Below are 26,731 nucleotides of genomic sequence, written 5' to 3'. Positions count from 1 at the left end.
TTTGTCTGCACAGACGTGCTCTCTCTTCCCTCCAGAGTTTCCATGGCACCAGGGATGTGAGTGAGGAAGTGCTCTAACTGTATCGCAGCCCTTCTCTTATTTGCTAGTATCACCATCAAATGCTCCTTCATACTTACAAAACAGAAAGGTACAGGCTGCTATTGGAACACAATCCAAGTTGTGTGAGGGGAATTCTGAGTACTTGTAAAATTCTAAGAAAACAAGACCGTCTTGAGACCTGTTTCTTCAAAAACATGGAATTGTTCTTGGAATGTGGTTTCCTGCTCCTCCCACATGTAGCAGATAGAAGTGAGTTGACTTCAGATTATTCATCACAGCTGGCTATTGTTATTTGTTTAAATGCCTCTATAGAAAAACCTGTTTTTGCCACATGCAGTTTGTCCTCGTGATAACAGACAGCTTGAACTCACGAGAACTTTGCTTATGTGACCATTCTTAACCCTCAGAGTATAAACTGATGACCTGAGTAAAGGTGGCTATTGCATGAGACTTTAGTCCACTTCATTTTTAGGATCCATTCTCCCAGGTTCAACCGCCAACTAGAGCGGTAAACAGGTTGCTAAAAAGCTAAGTCAGGTAGCTGTCACATCAGAATCGATATCTGCAATACTTTAAAGAACATTCAGTTCACTCCCAGAAAATAAAAAGACAGGAGCAGAGAAGCAAACTGCCTGAGACCCAGCCAAGTGGCCCTCTGACCCTGGAGAGGAGGTCATATAAAGGTAGCTGACATTTTCTAGGTCACACAGGTTAACAGTTAGTTGTTTTTGCCTCCATTTTGGCTTCCCTGTTATCAGCCTGAGATAAACAATCAAGGCAAATGTGTTTAACAGAGCAGAGTAAGTCAAACTCTCACCTGAATTGGTTTTACTACCTGATCAGTTCCAAAACAGAGAAGGGGGTCATGTCTCTAACTGTGCTGCTTTTAAAAGATATATGGTGCATATGACTCTTTAAAACATTTTTACATTAATTTCATATTTAATTGTAGAAATATCAACCAAATAGGTGTTTTCAACAGGAAACTAAAATCAAAGTCATTCCAAACTCCACAGCCATAGTCCCTTCCTTAGAGACTTAGCCATGTGCTCCCTTACCTAACACGCACATTCCCTCAAGACCACCCTTTCTACAATCTTGTAGGCAACTCTCCCTCAATCTGAATGCCCTTCTTTCCACAGGACCCTGTACACTGGAGCACGGCCAAAATCTCTCCAGGAAGGCAGAGAAGCTAGGAGCTGGGACCGAGGGAGCCTCCAGGTGGATAGAGGCACTGAGCGCTTGGTGCGATGTACAGGAGGTAACACGACCAGACACACTCATACCTTTCAAATTACGATCGAGAGGTTTCGACTCCAGACCCGCCGATGGAGGCACGGACGGAAGTGACAAGGAAACTCTCCACAAGAAGTCATAGTGAAACGTCTTAGTCTTTATTAGGAACATCTCAGTCCTTTGTCTACATGTGACAACATCTCGTGCTCAGTTCCGGCTGGGCTCGGTGTGAGAGGAAGCTCATGCAGGCTGTAACATGTGGTCTATACATAAATATACATACAGAGAACACTGAGGATTGTAGCTTAGCAACATGTTTCTTGGCTGAATTACATTCATGTAAAGTGTCCAAATTCTAAAAATCAAATTAAAAGTATATAACTCAAAGCCTGGAAAAGCAAACAGCTTTTAGGGGCTTCTCCCATTAACATTCCGCAAACTGTGCTTTTAACCTACTGTGTTCCATTCAGAAGAATGGCCCATCAGTTCCTACGTACCATCAGCTCCTGCTGTGGCTACAGTTAAGTGCTTCTGAGGCTGGGCACTTGTCATTCAAACAGCAAACAGAAAGTACAGGCACTACCACAGAGACGTGAACATTTCCCCAGGAACTGAAAGAAAAGTGCACTGAGCGCCAGTCATGACTGGTCAGACCTATGTGACTAAGTGGCTCATGGTCCCTGGCAGGTCAGAGGCTTCCCAATCCCCATCCCCTAATGTCACATGAACTCAGCGGCCCCAGTGTGGAGCAGTTCACAGCTGCAGATAGGGTGTAACCACCTCTTCAGCCTTGGGGACTGTCACATGATAGATATACCGAGAGACAAGGACACATACAAGCTGTACACACTGAACACATACACTCTGCCTTCTCATGATGTAGTCTGGGGCTGACAATATGGAGGAAATCTTTGGAGAGGTTCCCTAATCTTGAGAACTTAGATAGAGCTGCGAATTTCAGCTCAATTTCTTTCTCTTTCTGGATCAAAGTTACGACTGGACAGAGCTGACATTTCTGGAGTAAAGTATTTTGGAAGTGACAAGCTGCTCCTGCATTGTGTGTACTTACTCTTAGCATGGGGTGATGCAGCTCACCCAACATTCCTGACCCTCTGGTGGTTGCCCACCCTTGGTGCACCTGTCTGAAACTAAAGGGGAGACGTAGGCTGAAAAATAAGCAGCAACTACAGCCTGGAGGTAAGATGAGCTGGGCACAGAATAAACAGACAGCAATGCCTTATGAGATGATGGTTTGCACACTTAAATTGATTTCTAATTATTAAAAAAAAATTCAAAATAGGAAGAATGGTCAAAGACTCAGATTCCGATTCAAAGTTGTAGTTCTTTGGTGTCCCTCGCTGGGAGAGGTGCTTCCTCCTGACACGATTAATGGACCAGGGTTAACGGTATGGCCACCACACCCACCCTGCATAGATCTAAGTGGAGAGCCCTGGCCCTACACAAACATGCTAGCCCATCTGAGACTCCCTTGTGACAATGACCTCCTAGTGAGTAGCTACAGCCCTGTCAAAGCTGGGCCTGAATAGTCCTGAGGGATATGCTTTGTGGAATTAACACAGAATGGAGAACCTCCTAACCTTTACCTGCTGAAGTACCCAAACAATTTCCATCACGTTCTTGGTGTGTCAAGCTTTCTGCTGAGTGTGCGATGTCTAGGTCCTGGACATGGACTACCATCATGGTGTCTATGACCTTCTGGAAGGGGCTCAAAGTGCTTAGTGTCTTAAGTTAACATTTCCGTTTCTTTTCTCTCTGGCCACAGATGGGCTGTTTGAGCTACCACAACCTGGGCGCAGGGGAAGGTGGTGCATGCCCCCATGCTGCCGCCTCCTTCTCACTGCAGGGAGCCCTCCAGGCTGTCTTCCTCCCTCCTTCCGGGTCAAGTCTAGGCAGGCCAGGCCCCTGTGGTTTTAGGCATGCTATAAATTGTACCATTCACTTTCCGGTTGGGCACTCTTGTTATGTGACACGGAAAGCCAGATGTAATGCATGGTTCTCAGTGTATATGGGATACACTTTTGCTATACTTTATAACAAAAATGTACTTAAAAACAAACACAAACCCAACTAAGTCCATCTCCCCATCTCCACTAGAAAAAAACACATTTAAAAACAAGAGTAAGAACACACCAACATGGTGTTTTTCTTTCCGGAAAGTGCAGGAGTCTGTGTGGAAGGTGCTGATACTATGACAACATGAGACCCTTTCTCTAAGGAACCCCAGTGCACTGTATTCAAACAAGGCCCTGCCATGGCCCACAGGGCTCTGTGATCCTGACTGGGAGAGCTCACCTTTGTCAGGAGGGCAGGTGGTGAGCTGGAGATGTCTGTAATGACACATGTCACTAGGGAGTTCTGGTAGGACCTTCATGCCATGAGGATCAAGCCCCACAGGATGAGAACCATGTGAGATACCCACAAGGACACAGACAGGGCTCCTGACACGGGGACACAGTAGGTCTCATGTAAGCGACAACACACAGCCTCTTGAGGTCTGCTGGGGATCTGGTGGAACAGACAGTGGCTATGCTTTTGTCCTGGTTTTTCTCAGTGTGTCAAGGACACAAACACCTGGGGAACAGCACAGCGCCACCCAGCTGTCAGTGCTCTGGATGCAGCTGTAGTGGATGGGTGCTGTGGGATGAGTCTGCACCTTCTCCGCTCATGGCCCTGAGGCTCTTCAGAGCAACCTGCTGGACCCAGCTGGCACAGAGCCGACAGCCACAGCCCCTCCTCCCTCTACTCCTCCCTAATCCTGAGTGGAAGCAACAAGGCACCTGGGGCAAGTCTGAGCACAGGAGGTCCAGGTGGTCCACTCCAGGGCCCTGGGGGCCACCCTGTGCCTAAAGGGTGCTGAGAAGCATCTTGGGGCTGAGACCCAAGATGCCAATAGCACCCAGGCCTGCCTGTCCAGATACCAACGTCTGGTCTGCAGCATTCTGGCCTCATACTGCCTCACCAGCTTCAACCTGAATGCTTTGTTTTTCAGACACGTGTCTGATAAAGCTGGAAGGAATAACTTAATAATACGCCTTACCTGGCATGCTCCAAGAATGGTACCTGCTTAAATAACACTCTCCATTCTGTGAAGCTTTCTGAGTAGTCATGGCTCTGACCCACCAGATCCCATGGAAGGAGCAGAAGGCAGGCTGTGTACTCTGTGTGCATAGCAGCCCTACTGAGTTCTTCTAGGTCACAAAACCTACATGGTTAAAACCCCCAAATGATGACCAGCCAATATGCTATGGATGTATTTGATCTTCAGAAGCAAATCGAGTTCTCCATGATCTGAGCCTAACCAGGGGCATGGAAGTTTCTAGAGGCAGCAGATCCTAAATCATGACTCTGTAGGACACAGCATCCCTGCTGCAGGGCCAGTGTGTGCCAGGGTCACACCATATCATGCTGGGTCACCCCAGGAGAGCTGTTAACACCTACTGTGAGGACCTAACTGTGAAGGACCAGAGAGGAGTGGCCACGCATAGATGTGAGTGTGGTGGTTCTCTTCCTACCTCTCTATTCTCATGCTCTTCCACAGAGAAACGCTTTCTTTTTTTTTTTTGCAATTAAAATAATGTGGCATAAAAGTGACCTGACATAATTACTTCTTATTTTATAAATCTCATTCCTAGCTCTGAATAAATTATTTATTCAAGAATCTCACACAAAGTAATTTCTATTTTCCTATACTTAGGAAGCCCTACTCAGTAGAACTCAATGTCTAATGTAAACTGAGATATAAAGCGGTCACTGGGTAGCTCAAGAGGGGAAATGTGTGGCAAGGGGTGGTGATGGGCCCCTATGCCCCCCATGCACCCCCACTGTGCACCTGATCCCCATTCACATGTGAGGTGCCCGGCACCCTACATCCCCATGCTGCCCTGTTGGGGTGAGAGCTGCTGGGGATGGTGCTCGATGTCCAGTGGTTCCCCCAGACTCCCCATGCCCTCCCCAAGGTGCACACCTGTCCCAGTTCGGATGCAAGGCTCTGGAGGACGACCCCGCAGCCTCGCACTCTGTGCTCGACACCCGCCTGGCTCAGGGAGTGAAGGAGAACTGGTCCTGCTCTGTGGGCTTCTCCACCCAGGCGCCCAGCCCCGCCTTGATGAAGGCAGTGAACAGACGTGCCTTGGCAGCCTGGTACTCCTTCGCTGCCAGCTTGGACTCGTGGTATGTAGTGGGCTTAGTGATCTTGGTGCGCAGCAGGTGGGGGGGAACCTGTAGAAGGATACATGCACATGTAAAGCCACTACTGGAGCAGTAACGGAAGAAGAGAGAAACCTAGGCAATGTTAAAAAATGATGCTCAGGACTGTGCTGGTTTGTGAAAAAAACAAACAGAAGGTGCTCTCCTAGACGGAAGAGTACCCACAAGAGGCCAGCCTAAAGCTCAGTTTCATCTCTAAGCAGTGGCCTGCAGGTCGACAGATGGCTGCAGGACCTGTGCTTCTGGCAAATCCCAGGGCACAAGTTCCACCTGTCCCCTGTAACTATGAAAAAGAACACCTAGGTGATGCATGCCTTGCCACATGGCAGAGACTGGAGGTGTCCTGCAAAGCCCTTGGGTTACCATGATAACATGTCTTTCCCCATGAGGGTGGGAGAGTTGGAGCCCCACATGAGGGCTCTAAGCTGCCCTCATAATAAGAAGACATATCCCTGACTTAGACAAGAACGAATGTTATCCGGCCTTATTATGAAGTTTTACTTGGGGAAAAGGGCTCTGCAGCTAAATTAAGTTTCTGACCCTTGAAGGGGACAGAAGCCAGCATGGCAGTGCTCAGCGACTGCCCTTCCTTTTCATGATTCTCGGCACAGTGGCGCCAGCAGTCTCCTCCCCCAGGGCGAGGATAGCAGCTAAGACTCCGCAGGAGTGAGGGAGGAAGCTGTCTTTGAGGCAGCTCTCAGGCTTGTGGGGCCAGGGCCATACTTTTAATCCAACAACAATCTGAAGAAATCAGAGTTTTCAAATGATCTTGTTGGGAAGTTGAAAGGATGACATGACGATGAGAACCAGGAGGGATGGGAGGGATGGAGACGGACACGCTGGGGGAGGTGGGCCGACACCCAGCGAGGGCGCCTCAGTACCTTGCCGTGTACACGCATCCAGCGACAGTACAACGCGTGCTTACACAGGCGGGATGGGCGGCCTAGCTCGTCCTTCCCTGTGGTGGCGTTGATGACCTCTATGGCAGAGTCGCCCACTGTCCAGTTGACACTGAAGTTGGGTGCCTTCCCTGGCTGCCGTGCCTCTGCATTGCTGATGCCTGGAACAGAGCAGATGCAGAGGTGACGTGGAGCCCTCGTTTCCCACCAGGAAGGAGGAGGTTGCCGGCACAGCGCCGGCACAGCACACGGTTCAGAGCTGAGGATGCATATCCCACCAGGATAAGGCGTATGACGGCCACAAGGAGGAGGCCAAGCCTCCCAGTGTGCAGCTGTCTCTTGGTGGCCCAGGAAAAACAGGGCTAAGAAGTCAGAATTGATACATAAATGTATACTTGTCTGTGAGGGGCAAGACTACAGAGTCTGACAGATCCCCGAATCCACAGGATTTCCTGCCAAGCATGCCTCAGCTCTCCCTGGGGACCAACAGAGCTAGAAACCTAGCAAGGGACAGATGGGCAAGCGGCCTCAGGTTCTACAAAGTAGGACTAGCAAAGACAGTATATAGTCTTGCCACTGAAATGCCATGTACCAGGCTACTCAGTTTCATAGCACAGCACTCCAGGCACACACAGAAACCTAGTACTTAGCAAGTAAGCACAGGTACACTCTCATACTTAAATGATTTCACTGTAACCAACCACAGGCTTGCTTCGAAGAGTGAGAGGCTTTAGGAAGATATCTGGTAGGGTGGTGGTGGCACAGGCCTTCATTCCAGCACTCCGGAGACAAAGGCAGGAGAATTTCTGTGAGTACATGGATAGCCTGGCCCACAGAGTGAGTTCCAGGACAGCCAGCGCTACAAGGAGAAACCTGTCTTGAAAAACCAAGAAAAAGAAAGAAAGAAAGAAAAAAAAGAAAGACAGAAAGAAAGAAACAAAGAAAGAGAGAAAGGGAGAAAGGGAGAGGGAAGGAGGGAGGGAAGGAGAGAGTTAGAGAGAGAGAGAGAGACAGAGACACACAGAGAGATCTGGCTAAGGAAACTGAACACACATATTTAAGCTTTATGCTGTGCCTTAAGATACAAGACATGCAGATGCTATGACCCTTTTACAGCCGACTCCCAGGAGAGAGTGGCACAGGGGCAGAAATGCAGAGGTAATCAAAAGACTGAAGAGTATCCCTGAGCAGGGAAACTCACCACGGCATGCTTGTTCTTCAAGACTAAAGGCTTCTGAGAAGACTGGAGGGAAGGGTTCCTAGCAAGTACATGCAAGACAGAGACAAAGCCCTGGACCAAACTTCTAGAGAGGAACTAGTGTCTGAGAAAAAAAGTATCCATGACGAACTTAATCACAAAGTGCAGAAGAAAATACCAGTGAACCATCAGACATGAGCTACTCAGAATGAAACACACACACACACACACACACACACACACACACACACACACGCACACACGCATGCACGCACACACATGCACACACACACACATGCACGCACGCACACATACACACACGCGCAGAGAGAGAGAGAGAGAGAGAGAGAGAGAGAGAGAGAGAGAGAGAGAGCATGAAAGAACCAAATCTATGTGTAACTGGAATTCCTGAAAAGAGATGGCATGGAATATACATATATATATATATGAATAAAATCTTTCCACATTCTATGAAACCAGCCAACTACAGAACTAAGACATTCAGCAAACCCCATGCATAAGAAATATGAAGAAACTACATCAAAGCATGTCACAATAAACTGCTCAACATCAGCACAGAGTGAAAAATCTTAAGCACAGTAAGAGAAGACAAACAGAGGAGCCAAGATGGGCTGGACCGTGCAGATAAGAAGACAGGGCAATGGCCTTTGAGTTCTAAAGAAGCATAAAGCCCTACCATCCCAGAGAGATACACTAGCTCAGCAAAATCTATTTCTAAAGATGAAAGCAAAATACACTTTCAGACATACTGACGCTGAATAGTTAATTCATCTTCAGGAGACTCTTAAAAGGAAGGTAAGAGAGTTCTTTAAGTCAAGGGGGAAGATGACAGCAAATGGGAATCCAGACCCACACAAAGGAAAACAGGGAGAGAGGTAGGGGGGAGGGAGGGAGGGAGTCCTTCATTTAAATACCTTTAAAAGATAATAGAATTTTGAAATCAAAGTAATAATGTGGGATTTTTAGCACACAAAAAAATTAAATTGTGATAATACCACAAAGGCTAGGGGAAGAGAAACGGGAGCATCTATTGTAAGAGTCAGAGGGATGTCACTGTGTGTGAAGTGGGATAGTATGACTTGAAGGCAGATTGTGGTACATTAAGGATGTATATTATAAACCCTTTAAAATTATTAAATCTACAAAACAAAAAGTAACAGCTAAAAAAGTAAAAGGGAGCTAAAATATAATCATCAAACACAATCAATATTATGGTAAGAAAAAATGGAAAGGGGCAACCAAGAACATTAGGATCAAATAGAAAATAAGTAGCAAGCTGGGCAGTGGTGGCGCACGCCTTTAATCCCAGCACTCAGGAGGCAGAGGCAGGCGGATCTCTGTGAGTTCGAGGCCAGCCTGGGCTACCAAGTGAGTTCCAGGAAAAGCGCAAAGCTACACAGAGAAACCCTGTCTCGAAAAAACCAAAAAAAAAAAAAAAAAAGAAAATAAGTAGCAAAAATGACAGTTAATAATAATCATAATAAAAGTAAATGGTTTAAACACCTCAGCTAAAAGGAAGAGATTACTGTGTTTAAAATAAAAAGACTTTTTTTAAAAAAGATATACACACTAAGCCAGGCAGTGGTGGTGCACACCTTTAATTCCAGCACTCAGGAGGCAGAGCCAGGCAAATCTCTGTGAGTTTGAGGCCAGCCTGGTCTACAGAGTGAGATCCAGGACAGGCACCAAAACAACACAGAGAAACCCTGTCTTGAGAAAACAAAACCAAAACCAAACAAACAAAAAAAGACATACATACTATCACCAATCAAAGGAAAGCTGAGATCACAAAGCAGATTACAGAACAAAGGACATTTCCAGAGAATAAAGGTTATCTTACAATGGTAAAGAAGATTGATTTATTAAAAGAAGTCAACAGTCCTAAAGTTTTATGCATTTATCACAGGGCTGAAAAATATATGAAGTAAACACTTAAATTAGGAGAAATAGACAATCTACAATTCTAGTGAAAAGAGAGTCAATATCTTCTAATGAACTGACAGGTCAAGTGATCAGTACGGACATGAAAGATATGACCAAGTCCATCAGTTTGGTCAAGCTGACATTTATAGATCACTCTACCTAAAAACAACGGAGATGCATTCTTTTCTGGTTCTCACAGAACATTTATAAAGACAGATTTTTAAAATATAATTATGTAGGGTGGTGATGTTGCATTTAATCCCTGCACTCAGGAAGCAGAGGTATTCTGATCTCTGAGTTCGAGGCCAGCCTGGTCTACAGAGCCAAGCTCCAGGATAGGCAGAGAAACCCTGTCTGAAAAACCAATATACATATTTATTTTGCATACACATGTACATAACAGAACAGACTGTGGTGGTCAGAGGATAGATAGCCTGTGGTAAACAGTCCCTCTCCTTCTACTGTGTGCACCCAGGGGACCTAACACAGGTTATCAGGCTGGACAGCAAGTGTCTTTAACCACTGGGCCACCTCACCAGCCCAATACAGAAAGAACATTGCTGCACTGCAAAAGAAGTCTTAAGAAATTTAAAAGGACCTAGATTATAAAATGGAGGTCCATTTGAAATTGGTAACACAAAAACATTTTTCTAAGCCCCTCTAATATTCTGAAAGTAAACAGCACACTTGCAAATAACCTATAGACAAGGAGTTTTGAAATAAGTGAAAATGAAAACACAACATAATGATACTTATAAATGCTATAAAAGCAGTAAAAGAACGATCTCTGCTAGCATCTTGAAGAACTAGAGAAAGAGTAAGTAACACACTGTGTGCACAGAAAAATGAAAATAATGAAGAAACAGAAGTAATTAAAATACAAAACAGAAAATAATAGGAGAAAATCAATGAAGGCAGAAGTTGTTTTTTAGAGATGATCAAAAGAATTGATCCTGTCAGTTAGGTTGACCGGAAAAAGCCAACGCAAACCACTGTCTCAGGGTTTCTACTTCTGTGATGGAACACCATGACCAAAGCAAGTCGGGGAGGCAAGGCTTTATCTGGCTCACTCTTTCTTCTACATCACTGTTCATCACTGAAGGAAGTCAGGACAGGAACTCAAGCAGGGTAGGAACCCGGAGGCAGGAGCTGATGCAGAGGCCATGGTGGAGTGCTGCTTACTGGCTAGCTCATCATGGCTTGTTCAGTCTGTGTTGTGATAGAACCCAGGACCACTAGCCCAGAGATGACTCACCCACAATGGGCTGGACCCTCCCCCATTAATCACTAATTAAGAAAACACCTTACAGGCTTGCCTACAACCCTATTTTATGCATGTATTTTCTTGAGGATCCCTCCTCCCTGATGACTCTAGCTTGTGTCAAATTGACAAAAAACTGGCCAGTATAATCACCAACACGAGGATGGGATACAGTGCCACTGAGACGCCACAGAGATTAAAATGGTAAGAACATCAGGGATACATTTATACCCACAATTCACAAATCAGGTGAAATGCACAAATTTCTTGAAGATATAAACCACCAAGCTTACTCAAAGACAAAGAGTGAAGCAGTAACAGACATTTAATTTGTAATTTCCTGTGGCTGGAGAAATGGCTTAGTGGTTGGGAGTACTGGCTGCTCTTCCAAAGGATCTGGGTTCAATTCCCAGCACCTACATGGCAGTTCACAACTCTCTGTAACTTCAGTCCATGGGAATTCAACACCCTCACACAGACATACATGCAGGCAAAACACCAATGCACATAAAATAAAAATAAATTATTAATTTGTAATTTCTTCATAAAGAAACCTCCACAAAATGGCTTTACTTTGAATTCAACCAAACATTTAAGGAAACATTAATATGAACCCTAAACAAACTCTTCCAGAAAAAAATTGGGAGAGAGCTGCATCTCAACTCATTTTATGACTGAGAAGGGTATTAAAAGAAAACTATGGCTGGGCGGTGGTGGTGCACACCTTTAATCCCAGCACTCGGGAGGCAGAGGCAGAGGCAGGCAGATCTCTGTGAGTTTGAGGCCAGCCTGGTCTACAGAGCGAGATCCAGGACAGCCAGAGCTGTTACACAAAGAAACCCTGTCTCAAAACAAAGAAAAAGAAAGAAAGAAAAAAGAAAACTACAGCAGCCTTGCAGCTCAATATGGTAATGTATCCCAATGTGGTAATGTAATCCCAGCACTCAGGAGACTGAGGCAGGAGGATCAAGAGTTCTAGGTCAGGCTGAGCTTAACATAGTCAGACCTGTCAACTAAGTAAGGGGTGAGACAGAAAAGCAAAGGAGAGGTGCCCTCACCGCTCTCCACAACTTTTCAGAACATGGAGTTTGGTCCCATACTTGACCACCCACATAAAAGGGTGGTTGGACATCACAAGAATGGCCACTGCTCAGAGGGAGAGCATCACAGGTGCCACCATGTCCAGCTGGCTCAGTGCTACCCCACACCGTCAGCACTGCCGTGAGTGAACGAGGTGCGGGCAGGGTTCCTGCCAGGAAGGGTGCGTGCTGAGCCTACCGCACCATAACAGCTAAGACAGCTTCCTGACGTGTGTGAAGGAAAACGATCTTGTTCAAGGCTGCAGCCTTGTAGACAACTCAGCATCTTGGGCTATTTATTGAATCACATCACTTCCCCTGAGAACAGCACCCTCTTCAGTGTCTTCGTGGATCCTTGCTTCTGATCCATCTTGGGATCTGCAACTGCTTCTTCCTGGGTTTGCTGCTGAGCTAGCCAACCGCTGAACGGAAAGTACCACGACAGTCCCTTTTCTGAAGGGAGGAGAATGAATGTCCACTTAGCGGCAATTTGTGGGAATCTCTGACCACAAGGGAATTGGATTGTGTCATCGTCCTTTTCTGCTGCACTGCTTCTATGTGACAAAGCCACAGCGAAGGACCAGGGCTGAGGGAATCCTATGCACTAGAGCTGGAACATTCTACACTAAAGTTAAATGGTCAATTAACTAAGAAGTAGAACTCTGAAAGTACCCCCCCCCCTTATATTTTAACCTAAGTAAATTGCCATCTTGAACCAAAACAGAGCAAGTAAAGCAAAAAGAAAATAGCCAGCCCAAGGTTCCAATCTAACCACAGGCTTTATCTGAGCAGAAGGCTCAAAACGGTCACACGAGTACATTCCAAGTCCCCAGGGCTGACACAGCATGAGGACGGACACCCATGAGCAACTTACCTCTCTGGGGCTGCAAACTGAGAACTAGGGTAATGAGTTGATCATAGGCCACCGTGCAGAAACCAATAAAAACAGGAATGACTTGGCTGGTAATGAGAGTCCCCAGTTGTTGTAAATTAAGTGTGCTAAATAAGAACTTTTAACACAAAACTGCAGAGAAACTGTGAATTGGCCTAATAAGAGAGTCAACTTAAAAATCAGGAGAGCTGGCACTGACAGTTTTTCTTATTTTCACTTCAAAGGCACATTCTAATAGGTTCTTCACAAAATAGGGTGATAAGAAATGAATTCTTCACATAATGATCAATACAGATATTAATGATTTCTATGGGTTCATGTTTTAGAAATTATTATTAGTCCTTATTAGTAGATTTAAGGGCAATGCACTTACAGTGGTTTGAAAGAAAATGGCCCCCAAAGGGAGTAGCACTATTAGGAGGTGTGGCTTTGTTGAAGTGGGTACGGTGGTGTTGGAGGAAGTGTATTACTGTGGAGGTGAGTTTTAAGGTCTCATATGTGTCCAAACCACACCCAGTATCTCAGACCACTTCCTGTTGCCTGCAAGTCAAGATGTAGGACATTCAGCTACTTCTCCAGCACCATGTCTGTGTGCACACCACGAAACCTCTGAAACTGTAAGCCACTTAACTAAATGTTTTCCTTTATAAGAGTTGTCATGGTCATGGTGTCTCTTCACAGCAATAGAAACCCTAACTAGGACAGCCCTAGTCTTTATTCTGTAAATAACTGAATATCCCACCCCTTCCTTCCAGGGGAACTGAAACAAGGGACTTTGTGTAGAAGACAAATGCTCTGTCACTGAGCTACTTCCTTAGCCCATGATGGCCCAGAGAGCCACTAGTCATGGGAAGAAGGGAGCCTCTGCATGTTTTAGGGCTGCCTGGTGTCAGCTCCTGTCCAATAGGTTCCCTGACTTTTGATCCTCCACTGGCCAAGACCATTGTCCAAGGCTCATGGAGACACAAGAGGAAAGTCCTGCAGTAATAACTATCCCTATGTGAGGGCTCTGGGGCTGGGTGACAGATTGCTAGGATGCTCTATCACTGTGTCCACCAACAACCAATTCCTTAAGCTGGAAGCAGTGTAGCTGTGGACTGTCACTCTTACTTTCTTTACAGAAAGTGGCTTGGTTGCTGCTTGTGAATCCACCAGAATGAACAGCCACTGCTCTCCTGCAGGGAGGAGTATAGCTTCCCCAAGGCATGGCCGTCCTACTGTCTCCCAGAGCTCCTCACATACAGACTCCACTCCTAGAAATCATTGGCCTAGCCCCCTTGTTTGTTCATTCTTGTGGCAATACTGCCCTGAAAACTAGCATTGAGGGGGCCCAGTTCACCCCACACCATCCAAGTAGTCTGTCACCCAGCCCCAGAGCCATCACATAGGGACAGTTATTACCGCTGGACTTCCCTCTTGCGTCTCCATGAGCCTTGGACAATGGTCTTGGTCAATGAAGGATCAAAGCCTACTGGACAGGAGCTGACACCAGGCTGCCCTGAAACATGCAAGTGCTGGATATGCAGCTAACAGGAAAGAGCTGCTGAGAAAGCTAGAGAGGCTTCTGTGTCCAATCACTGTGGAAGGAGCCTGGGGATGGCTCAGCAGGTAAAGTGCTTGTCCCACAAGCATGAGGATAAGGACCTGAGTTCAGATTCCCCGAATTCACGTACAAAGCCGAGTGTGGCAGCACATGCCTGCAATACAAACCATCACTAATAGCATGTAGGGCTTCATGCCAAAACCAATGCCCACAGTGCACCAGGGAGTTCTCAGTGATACACTTTCATGGAGAAATAAAACTCAATTCTTATTTTCTAATGTGACAGCATTAAAAACAAGCAAAATAAAAACCAAAAAAAGAAGTTGCCTGGTGCCAGACTTTTTAAACTTGATTTGTGAATTTTTAGGTCACCTTGTCTTGGTGAGTTTAATCATCCTGTGTTGTGTGTGTATTGATTTCTCTCCCTCCGTAAAGACATGACAATTCACTGGTACAATGGCCTTCATTCTCACATATGAAACTGGAGGAGGCAAGGTCTCCAAACACAACACCAACTATAACAAACACATGTACTTTACACCACATCCACTCAGCTCAGAAAGGGGCTGACAGAAATCACCTGATGTCCCAACTGTCCCTTTGTTCAAGCCACTTGTTAGATGTAAGATAACATCCTAGAGAATTGCAAAGGCTCTGCTATGATGGGGATTTCCTAAGAGCGTGACCTCACAAAGTAAAGACGCTATCAAGTTCTGATTGCTTTTGTTTCTGGTGACACCCACTGTGGTATCTGTTTCCATCTTTAACTCTTCAGGGATCTGACTTTGCTATGGACTGTGGGAGCCTCTACTCGGGTCCTGGGTCACCTTACTTCAGGCACCCTAATCTGAAGGTGTCCTTACCAAAGCAAAGCAGAAGCAGCACACTGTACTGCTGTTTCCAAAGTGAAACATCTCAAGCGGCTCCCACCTTACAATGACTCTGGTGTTGTCCAGTGGCTCCGCCATGAGTCACACTCAGCTTCCCGAGACTGGGCAGCACCCCTGTACTTCTCATCCAGAAGGACCCGAAAAGGTACCTGGTCCATCCCAATCACTGGGCAGAAGAAGAAACTGAGGCACACAGGCTACCAACAAGGCAAAGTCAACGGAGGGTTGTGACCCAGGCTCCCTTTTGCCACCTGCAGAGTCAGCCTCACTCAGCTGAACTGCAGGTGTGGTCTCTGGGAAGGTAGAGAGGCCAGGGGCAGGGACTGCAAAAATGAAGGGTTAGGAGAGGCCTTGGAGAGTAGAGATGATATGGAGAGGAGAAGGTGAACAACATCTTCTTTTACATATTCTGCACTCTCAAAAATATGGACTACAATAATAACTTTATATTCTATCCAGCAGATATTTCATATACATAAAGCACATCTGACTTTTATAAATGAGGTCCATTTCAGATTTCAGTTTGATGAATGTTGCTTAGACAGTCTATTCAGCTATTTTGGGGCATCTGTGCTCCCTGTATCTCACATTCACATTCTATGAATGAATACAAGACAGTGGCAAGTAGGAATGAGCACTCACCACCTTTTGGATCTGGTTGGACTGTATTCTCTTGTACTTGTACAGAAGCTTGCACTTAGTGTGCTGAGGCCAAAGAGGTTAGGCCACTGGGCACATACCCTCATAAGGGATTAATGTTCTCACAGGAAGGACCCTGGTCAGTTCCTGGAGAGCAAGTTTTTATAAACAGGGATCCTGACCCTTACCTTCCTTTCTTGTCATGGGTTCATTTCTTTGTTCTCTGTCCCTCTTTTGTGTGTGTGTGTGTGTGTGTGTGTGTGTGTGTGTGTGTGTGTGTGTGTGTGAGAGAGAGAGAGAGAGGGGGGGGAGGAGACAGGGAGGAGAGAGGAGACTGTGCTCTGGTTGTGTGTGTGCCTGTGGAGGCACAGAAGAGACCTCAGGCCTGCTGGAGCTGGAGTTATAGGAGGTAGTGAGTTACCATGTGAATGCTGGGAACTGAACTGAGTGTTCTTACTGCTGAGCCATCTTTCCAGCCCCACCATGGGCTCTGTATGCATACTCTCTCTGTTGTGATGCCTTCCTGTCCCACGTGAGCTAGACACTGAACAAATGAGGCCCCCTGATCTTGGCCTTTCAGTCTCCAAAACTGTGAGCTAAACAAGTGTCTCTTTATCAACCATCTATGCTCAAATACCTTGTTACAGCAACAGCTAAGAAAGTAACCTTCCTCCAAATGTATTGCACTGAAAATTTCCTGACTCATGAGAAATTCATGCACTAACAATACTAAAAGGGTCTTACTATTCCAAGTTTAACTTAACTTCAGGTTTCATGAGTTAAAAAAAAAAAGAATAAGGAAAAAATGGCTAGGCAGCTGCAATATTTGATCCCAGATAACTGTCATCTTTTCCCTCTCTGCTTACTTCATCTGCTCTGACAGACATGCTAACAAATAAAAGTCCACGCTGCTTTCTTGCAGTTAAAGACATGCTAGCAGCCAGGCACTGAGGCAGAGAACACATGCACTCCAAAAAGAAGCATTTTTTTTTTAAAGTTTAGGATATGGTTTTAGTTTTGAGCTTACAGAAGTTAAGTAAAATGTTATTTTTTTAAAAGAGTAAAAATACCTTAACTGTGTCCTTTTAAATAAGGGTGGGCTTAGAAGTTAGGACCTTTGAATTCAAAAGCTCCTGTTCACTCTACTGTTAGCCACTGACACTCTAAAAAAGAAAAGAAACCAGTAATAAAGGTGTAAAGGGCAGGAGAAGGCACCAGTGAAGGAGAGGCGCGTGTGGTCAGCATAGCTGCCACACCTACCACAGTTCAGAGGGAGCTGGGTGGGAGGGTGTCAGCAGCACTTGGACAGCATCTGGGTGAGGATGGATGGTTGCCAAGGCCCACCCTGGTTGGTCTTGGGAAGACTGCCTAAGTCTTTGCCACTGGGGCAGGAATGAATATGAAATACACGAGAAAACACAGAGGTGTCAGGCTCCTGCAACTTCTGTAGTGAATACCAAGGTTCACAATTGTGGAAAGGCATTTATCTCATAGAAAGATTGCCTTAAAAGGCCCTGGAGACCAGGTCAAGAGGCTCAGAGACAAGGTCTTGTTCCCCTTTTAATGGCTTTGCTGCTTCCTGGCAGCCACATACTGGCTCCAGGTGGGGTGATGTGTAGGACCCAGACACTGTGAGCTCAGGGCACTGAGGGAGGAGGTGATGCAAGGGTACTTGCCGCTGAGCAGGGGCTTGTTGAGGGTGTAGAGTGGCGGCAGGTCCTCTATGTTGGAGATCCGCTGGTACATGGCCCTGGAGAGGTGGTCCCCATGGTACAGGCTGCCCAAGATGATGCTGGAGAAGTAGATGGGCTCTACGAAAATGCTGAGCAGGGACCCCTGGATGCCCACCACGTTCCAGCTGCAAGGAGAAGGAAGCACATCTTGGTAGACACAGGTATGGCACCACATACAGATATAGCAGAGAGACACATGGCTAACGCTGTTGGGATTGTAAAGGGTGAAGACCGTGGTAGTGAAAATCACTGACTCAGCAGCTCAAATAAAAATTATCTTACACAGTGAAATAACTTTGGGTCATAGTTTTAGGGTTTCTATTGCTATGATAAAACACCACCACTAAAAGCACCTCAGGGAAGAAAAGGTTTATTTCATTTCAAAACTCTCAGGTCAGTCACACTCCATCACTGAGGTAAGTCAGGACAGGAACTCAAGGCAGGAACCTGGAGGCAGGAACTGAAGCATTAGTCATGGAGAAATGCTGCTTACTGGCTTGCTCCTCAGAGCTTGCTCAGTCTCTTTCTTTCTTTCCTTCCTTCCTTCCTTCCTTCCTTCCTTCCTTCCTTCCTTCCTTCCTTTCTTTCTTTCTTGTTTTTTGAAACAGGGTTCCCCTGTGTAACAGCCCTGGCTGTCCTGGAACTCACTCTGTAGACCAACCTGGCCTCGACCTCACAGAGATCACCTATCTCTGCCTCCTGAGTGCTGGGATTAAAGGTGTGCACCACTGGGCCCTGCTCAGCCTGCTTTCTTACACCATCTAGGACCACCTGCCCAGGAATGGCACCATCCCCTTGGGCTGGACCCTCCCACATCAATCATTAATCAAAACAATGCCCTATGAGTTGCCTACAGGTCAATTTTATGGTGGCATTTTCTCAATTAAGATTCCCTTTTTGCAGCTATGTCTAGGTTTGTTTCAAGTTGATAAAAACTAACTAGCATAGCTATTATGTTTTCCCATTACAATATACTTTCTGGAGGTTATCTCTTAGAAGGTATTAAGAAGCCACATGTTTCTTGTGAAAAACCTGAGGGAAATTTCACAAGGGCAAATACATATACTTTTCCTTCTTCTAATAAAATGGCTGTTCAATCAGAAAACAAGGTGCCCTGATCCAGGACTACAGTCTCATGTGGAGCTCCCCAGATGATGGTGCCCCAGGGTGGGAGTGGAGGTGTGACCATTGTGGTGCATGCACTGGAGACAGAGACAGTACAATGAGCTGGCAGTTAGCACACCACTGATTGACGTCTGCAGCAGCAACAGTCTGACACACCACTGGCTTACTATGTGCCTGTTGTTCTCTTCACCCCACAGACAAGAACAGCTGAGCAACCTGGAAGCCACTGCATACCAAGCAACTTTTGTGAGTGTCACATGTGGCTGGCACTAAGCGGATGGGAGAGGACAGGAGAAGACACAACCTAGGTGCCGAACCATGCAGCAGCAAAAAGGCAAACAATAAATGAAGGCCCATGAACTGAGGTACAACCAATGTGAGGCCGAGTACAGGCTTCTCCGAGAAAAGGAGTAAGAGAGGCTACCCACTTAAGAAGAGGTACCAACTGAAGGCTCCTGGAGCTGATCCTGAAGCTCAGCCCGAAAGAGAGGGGATGCAGGAGGATGGCATACTCCAGCCTCTGGGACGAGGGATTTGGGACAGGTGGAGGTAACCATGGAGGGACACACCAGGCCAGAGGGTGGGGTTGATCCGAGGGGCCAGGAGCCACTAAGGGAAAGAGTGAGACCCTAAGCAGGTTCTGGAGGACTGGAGGCATGGAAGTAACTGAATCCCATTTGACACAGGTGTCTACAGAGACAGACTGACTAGCACTGCATTTTAGAAAGGAAAGTCATCAGTACAGGGAAGGGACTCACGGAGAGAAGACTCCTGAGGCACATGTGTCAAAAGAAAGAGTCCAAGTGAGTGGCTGTGAGTCAGGGAAATGGGCCAGATGCTACAAACCTCAGCAGATGTGGGAAGAGGAGAACTCCTGACTGTAAGAGGGCTAAGGCCCAACCTTGAACGTACCCTAGACCTACTGTCACTGGATGGGCACCGCATACCCAGGTGACACCTGCTGTACTTCGGCCTCTGACCTGCAAGGAAGTAGAAGGCAGATGGGTACTCTGTGGTCACAGCCAGGAAGCTGTGTGGAAGGCTCCACACAAGCAGGGGCTGAGCCTCGCTTGTGTAGACCCGCTCTCATGTCAAGCTTTAGCCACCTGCCTCCAGCTGCTCAGGGCTGTTAGCTCTCCAACCTGGGTCTCCAACCCTGGCATCTCCAAGGGCTGAGATGCCTATTAACATATCAGAGCAGACACTGGCTGCCAGGTTCTCCCAGCATCCCTCAGTCCCTACTTGTTAGAGTCCCCTGGCTAACATACCTTGCCTACTACCTTGAACTCCAGCCCAGAGACTGGGCTGGGTTGCCCTTCTCCCATCTTCTCTTTCCTATATCGCCCAGCCATTTTGGCTACGTGGTCCATTTTTGACCTTGTTCTTTGGCCTCTTGCCCTCTTGGCTGCTGTTGCTTGTTCCCCTCTCCCTTTCTACTCTTTCCTCACCCCTCTCCTCAAGGTGGCTCCATTTAGTCGGCTGGCTATGTTCAGTCTGGACCCTTCCAGATGCTTCTGGCTGTACTCTCCCTCATATCTACAATAAACCTCCACCATACCTAGGAGCAGTCATGTCCTTTTTTTTTTTTTTTTTTTTTTTTTTACTCAAGGCCCCACCTAGCATTACCCTTATCTCTCTCTTCCTGTCACAGCTTTAAAAATAGATCTAGGCTCTCAACCCTGTTGGCAGAGGTGTGGGTAAGCCAGGTCCAGGTTGTGAGCATGGGAGAGCTGTCCTCACTACTTATCTGTCTAGTGGCAGCACATAGGGGGAGATGCCCTCCCTGCCCATCCATTGATGCCTGAGGCAGGTGGGAGAGCTGGCCCTGAGGTCATTAGAGCTGCAGCTGGAGAATGGCCCCTACACCTTGCCTGGGCAACACAGTAGAGCTGGCCCTAAAGGTGTAGGAGTAGGAGAACTGTCCCTGAGGATGCGAAAGCCAGAAAACTGGCCCCACCCCTTGCTCATCGCTGCAAAGGGTGAACTAGCCAGGGCAATGCTGGAGAGCCCACCCTGGTGTCAAAGACAGGAGGACTGGCTGGCCAACTCTGCAACTACTGAGGCCCAGAATCAGGGTTATGTGTTGGCCCACCTCAGCATCCACCCCATCTGTGATCTGCTGGAGCATGGAGTCGGGGCGCAGTTCTGTGGACCAAGGGCTGCAGGATCTCCATGACACAGGGGCAATGGGATGTCTAGGAAGAGTCCCAGGGAGGGCCCAGCGTCGATGGTGCAGCAGAGACCACAGGGCTTTGAAACAGACTGACTGTTCTTTTTGAGAAATACCTACAGGTAAAATATATGGATAAAAGGGTTTACTGCGTGACTCACTGTGTCACACTGCAGCTTCCATGACAAGATTTTCCCCTTCTTCCTTTTTTTTTTTTTGTTTTCTCTTTTTTCCCTTGTTTTCTCTTAAATTTTATTTTGTTTGATTTTGAGGTGGGGAGGGAGATAGGTGGGATTGGGAGGCAGGATAAATAAATAAAAAATACATTAAAAAATAAAAAGAATAGATCTAGTCCCTGACTTCCATCTAACACCATAGCTAGACCAGGGTCAAGTGATGCCACCTTTGCCTTGTGATTGTACCCTCTCTGGAAGGAACAAGAGGTTTGGCCCTCAGTCTCTCCCTGCAGCAGCTGGCACAGTCCTGGGAAGACATTGATTGGTCTCGTCCACTCCCTCCCAGGAACCCCCAAACAGGTCCCCAGTAAAAAGCACATGTCAAACAGGCCAACTCTCTCTCACCAGCTCCCCCGCCCCAGCCCCTGAGGCTCCTGGCTTCCTGCTGCACCACCCACTGAGCTCCCTCACCAGCCCTTCTAGTCTCTGTGACCTCCCTCAGACCCACAAAGAAGGTCAACAAGCTGAATGGACAACTAGTCATTCCTAAGATGTATTCTTTCTACCCTCTAAAAAGGAAATTAAAACAGCTTTCCCCATCCTTAGAGAACATCTGAAATGATTCAGCTCTGGAAGCCCAAGGGCTCCTTTCTGATGCAGATGAGAAGCCTGCTGATTTAGACGACTTAAGCAGAACTCAGTTCCCTGGGCAGTAATGCTGTGATCTTGCAGAAACCAGCATCTGTTAGGACTCATTAATTCTAAGCACACACTTCCTAGGAGATCCCAGGAGCTTCTAGAGCTCCAAGGCACTGGGCAGAAAACAGCTCCTCAGCCAGCTCTACTCAAAGACAAGCTCTTGTCAATCAGTCTTACAGAGAATAGCCATGCCCACTTTCTCGGACCACAGACCACCATGCAAGGACATCCCAGATATAGAAAGATTCCACATGGCAAAGCATTCACCAAGTAATCTTCACGCACACTATAACCACACACCTACAGATGCCTGCCCAGTTTCCACGTCCACCTGGACCAGAGCACTAGATGAGGAGTCTCCCTGTGCAGGCCCCTGGAAGAGGGCACATTTGTCACCAGAAGACAATAAGTACTCTCGTCGCCTCTTGGCCTGGTCTGTGGCTTGTTTTTGTTTTCTTTAGGTTATTCTTTGAGAATGGGCTAAACAGTACTGTCACCTGATCTCTCCCACCTGAATCTACTGCACAGCCTGAGCACACCAAGGACAGGGACCAGAAGACACACAAGAGCACTACATTGATTCAACCATGGCCTCCTTCCACAGCCCTTGCTCAGACAAGCAGCCTGTTCAGGAAGCAGTTTGCTCAGTGGGTCCCCTTCTTCTCTGCTTCCATGTTACAATTAACCTTCAGAGAAAGCCACCTGTGCCCTTCAAAACAACCTTGCTCACAGTGTGGCTCTTCCAGGAGCTTCCGATGCCTCTGCAGAAGCCCCCTTCCCCATCCATAAAGCAGCCCTTGCTTACCTACCACCTGTTCTGAGCAAGTGAATGTGCCAAAAAAAGCCTCCTCTCTGTACTTAGATCTGTCTTTTCTTGCATCCTCAGGCAGCAGAGGCCAAAGACGTAGCAGTCCCAGGAAGATGCTCAGGGCTCTTCACAGGGCATCTCATTGTTCTAAGGGCAACCCTTCTGGGGCTGCCCTCACTGTTGGGCTAGCTGGACACTATGGTGACCTCTAGTGCCTCCTCCCTATCCTCAGCCTATGCCAGATGTCAGTTCTCCACCTCTTTTGGAATGTTATAGTGCTAGTGGCCTCTGCCCAGCACCTATCCATCCAGATCTCCACAGTGGTGGATTCCCCTCACTCAACAAACCCATCAAACCAGTGCCTTTGTTCTGCAAAGCATCAAGGCCACTCCTAATCCAGACTCTAACTTGATGTTGGTTGACAGTCAGAACCCTTCTTTTTCTTTCTTCAGAACTCTTTTCTTACTATATGGCTTTCATTTTTACTGGTGTGGGAAAGTTAGAAATTGTATTTAATTAAGAATCTACATAATCCAGACCACTATAAAACTGAGCAGAGACAGTAGTGAAGGGACAGGAAAGTCAGCATACCTGTTCATGGCCTCTGCCTACAAGGAAAGTGTAGAGTGCTGGGAAAATACTTATACCTTGGAATGGAAACAAGGCAGGTCATGAACCAACATTTTGCCTATCTGAAGTATGCCTGGAGGACTGGTATCCATATTGGCTGATTAATCAGTATGGTGGTTTGAAAGAAAATGGCCCCCAAAGGGAGTATTACTATTAGGATATATGGCCTTGTTGGAGTAAGTGTGTCACTGTTGGGGTAGGCATTGAGGTCTAAATGCTCAAGCTATGCCCAATGTCAGAGTTCACTTGTTGTTGTCTACAGGTCAAGATGTAGAACTCTCAGCTCCTTCTCCAGCACCATGTCTGCCTGCATGCCACCATGCTGCACCATGATGATAATGGACTAAATCTCTGAAAATGTAAGCCAACCCAATTAAATGTTTTCCTTTATAAGAGTTGCCATGGTCATGGTGGCTCTTCACAGCAATAGAAAACCTAGGACAGAAGTTGGTACCAGGAGTTGGGTATCACTGTGAAAGGTCTGACTACACTTTTGTTTGAGGAATTTGGACTTTGTTACTTTGGGTTTAGGAAAGCAGTAGAATGCTTTAAGAACTGCTTGATGGGCCATACTAGTAGGAGCATGGAAGATCTGAACTGTGAGGGCCTGGCTCAAGAGGTTTCAGAGGAGAATTTTAGTATGTTGCCTAGAGATCATTCTTGTGATATTTTAGTGAAGAAAGTGGCTGATTTTGCTCTTGTCTGAAGAGTCTGCCTAAGGCTAAAGTGAAGAGATCTGGATTAATTCTGTTGGCAGAGGAAATCTCAAAACAGCCTAGTACAGACTCAGTCCTGTGGTTATTAGTGTTAACTCTAATGAAGATCTATAATAAAACGGAGCAAGCTGAGAAAGGAAAAATACAAAATGTACAATTTGAGGAGAAAAGGAGCACCAGGAAGTGGAACAGAGCTAAGTCATGTGTTCAAGGAGAAAAACAGATTAAGAAATGGAATAAAGGGAATGGTGACCTTAGGGCAAGATCCCACACAGCTAAGTTTCCAACTTGTGAAAAGGAATTAAAGAAAATCTTAGAGCCAGGTTTAGTGATGCACACCTTTAATCCCAGCACTCCAGAGGCAGAGGCAGGCAGATCTGAGTCTGAGGCCAGCCTGGTCTATGGAGCAAGTTCCAGAACAGTTAAGCTTAGGCAGTGAAGGAAACCATTGAAAAAAGAAAGCTGGTGAAGATATAATTGAACAAGGGGTCCATGTTTCAGTTCCAGTAAGCAGCAGAACTTGGCAGCTTCAGCTACATGGCTCTAGCTTCAAAGATAGAAGAAAGGATTAATAGAATATTCCTCCACAACTAAGGAAAGCTGCTGAGGCCAGGCATGTGTCAGGGGTGTTCCTGAATGGAGGCCTAGAGAGACCATTGCATGAAGCTGTGAAGTTAAACCCTGGATTTCCTTGGAGACCCCAAGATGTTGGAGATCCCAGAGACACGAGATACTTGTCAAGGAAAGCTGCTAACAGGGAGTGGAACCAGCCCAAGAGATAAAAGTGTGTTGTAGTCAACAAAACTGAAAGGAGTTGGGGATCTGAAAAGCGTTTTGATATCAGACATGGAGATGCAGAGTTTGAAATTTGCCCAGCTGGTTTTCAGTGTTTCTTTGGCACAGTATTTCCTCACTACGCTCCCTTCCCTATGTTTGGAACACTAATATTTATCCTGTGCCATTATATGTTGGAAGTATGTGATCTGCTTGTTGATTTTGATCTTTATATTTTAAAGTATGTTTATGACTATTATAGACTATGAGAACTTTTGAAGTTGGACTGAATGGATTTTTGTATTATATGACTACACACCTTTGGGAGCCAGGGACTAGAATGTGATGGTTTGAAAACCAATGGCCCATAAAGGGAGTGGCACTATTAGGAGGTGTGGCCTTGTTGAAGTAAGTGTGGCCTTGCTTGAGTAGGTGTGGCCTTGCTTGAGTAGGTGTGGCCTTGTTGGTGTGTGTCACTGTGGGGTGGGCGTTGAGGTCTCTTATGCTCAAGCTACACACAGTGTGACACTCAGTTCACTTCTTGTTGCCTGTGGATCAACATGGAGAACTTTCAGCTCCTTCTCCAGCACCATGTCTGCCTGAATGCTGCTATGTCCTGCCATGATGACAATGGACTAAACCTCTTAAACTGTAAGTAAGTGAGTCACCCAAATTAAATGTTTTCCTTATAAGACTTGCATGGTCATGGTTTTTCTTCACAGCAATAGAAACCCTAACTAAGAAAGGCAGTGATGGGTGGGACTAGAGTTTAAAAGCTACTAAAACAGACAAGCACCAAGTTAGGACCCAATTCTGCTGGCAACACCAGTGGACTAAGAATTCAGAAAAGCAAGAACTTATTAGGAAGAACTTCCTTGCACAAAGCCAATATACAGAGGCTGGGAGAGGTGCTTCTTATTCTAAATGCTCAATCCCAGCTAAGTAAATAAACAAAAGATAGCAAAATAAAAACAGAAGCATGGACCAAAGGACTAATAATAAATTTCCAGAACCCAATCTTAAAGAAATACAGATCTATGAGTGTCCTGGCAAATAATTTAAAGTAACTGACATATGGATGCCTAATAAGCTAAAAGAGAACACAGGCACTCACACTATGAAAAGACTGCATGAACAAAATGAGATTATCAACACAGAGAGATCTACATCAATACATGAGACATCCTGAAGAAACAACTGAACTGAAAACCATAGCTGAGGGATCAATGGGATAAAGAGCCAATAAACTTAAAGACAGGCCATCAAAATCATCAGTAGAGGAGAGTAGAAAAATACAAAGAGTATAAACGAATATAGGCTATGGACTAATGAATACCAGTGAGCAGAACAACATGAAAGTCCTGGGAATTCTGGGAGAGAAAGAGAAAGGCAATGAGTTTATTTGAAGAAACACTGCCTGAATCCCCAAGGAAAGAAAAAGACCACACAGATTCAAGGGCAAAGAACTGAACTGATCATAAATACAAGGAAAATGACAGTGAGTCCACTTCAATCAAACTAAGTCAAGACAAACAATCTTAAGAAACAGCAGTGAAAAGTCGGTGCTCATTTAGAGTTTCTCAGTTTCTCAGTAAAAATGTTATGAACCAGAAAGGAGTGGGAAGATGTATCTCTAAGTGTCCTTCATAAATGAAGGGGAATTTATGACTTTCTCAGGGATCACCCTGATACCAGTGGGCAGAGTCCATCACTACTAGACCTTAGAAGAAACAGAAACACAGACCGGAGTCCTTCAACCTGAAGCATCAGAACAGTAGATATCAATAGAATAGAATCAATAGACTCAATAGTTCAGCTGTCTTGAACACAGATTCTCCTGCTTCAGCCTTCTGAGTGCTGGGATTGGATATGCACTACCATACCTGGCTTATAATTTTGATTAACTGAATTTAAACACATTATGAATTTAGATCTATGTCAGTGGGTATAAAATATACAAAGACATAATCTGTGATATTGACCAAGTATGAGGGAGTGGAGCTAGAAAGAAGAGTTTTCATATGTATTTGAA

General features: G+C 46.0%; 1 protein-coding gene across 10 annotated transcripts in view; it reads right to left on the bottom strand.

Annotated features, from left to right (window-relative positions):
• Positions 1–1,432: 1,432 nt before the first annotated feature.
• Positions 1,433–26,731, bottom strand: part of Adarb1 (adenosine deaminase RNA specific B1) — a 129,698-nt gene continuing 104,399 nt past the window's right edge. For 7 of the 10 annotated variants that reach the window (XM_052744585.1, XM_052744583.1, XM_052744586.1 and 4 more), the window contains 3 exons: positions 17,545–17,726; positions 6,405–6,583; positions 5,243–5,535 (listed from right to left, as the gene is read on the bottom strand). In XM_052744585.1, the coding sequence (XP_052600545.1) occupies positions 5,356–5,535; positions 6,405–6,583; positions 17,545–17,726 (541 nt within the window). In that variant the 3' untranslated portion in view covers positions 5,243–5,355. Of the gene's footprint in view, positions 5,536–6,404; positions 6,584–17,544; positions 17,727–26,731 lie in introns of all 10 variants that reach the window. The other 3 variants (XM_052744582.1, XM_052744581.1, XM_052744590.1) reach the window with 3 other exon arrangements.

The sequence above is a fragment of the Peromyscus californicus genome, unplaced genomic scaffold, assembly GCF_007827085.1.
Source record: "Peromyscus californicus insignis strain IS unplaced genomic scaffold, ASM782708v3 Scaffold_19__1_contigs__length_69161282, whole genome shotgun sequence".
Lineage (NCBI taxonomy): Eukaryota > Metazoa > Chordata > Mammalia > Rodentia > Cricetidae > Peromyscus > Peromyscus californicus.
Note: the sequence above shows the minus strand (reverse complement) of the source record. Positions and strands in the feature narration are given on the sequence as shown.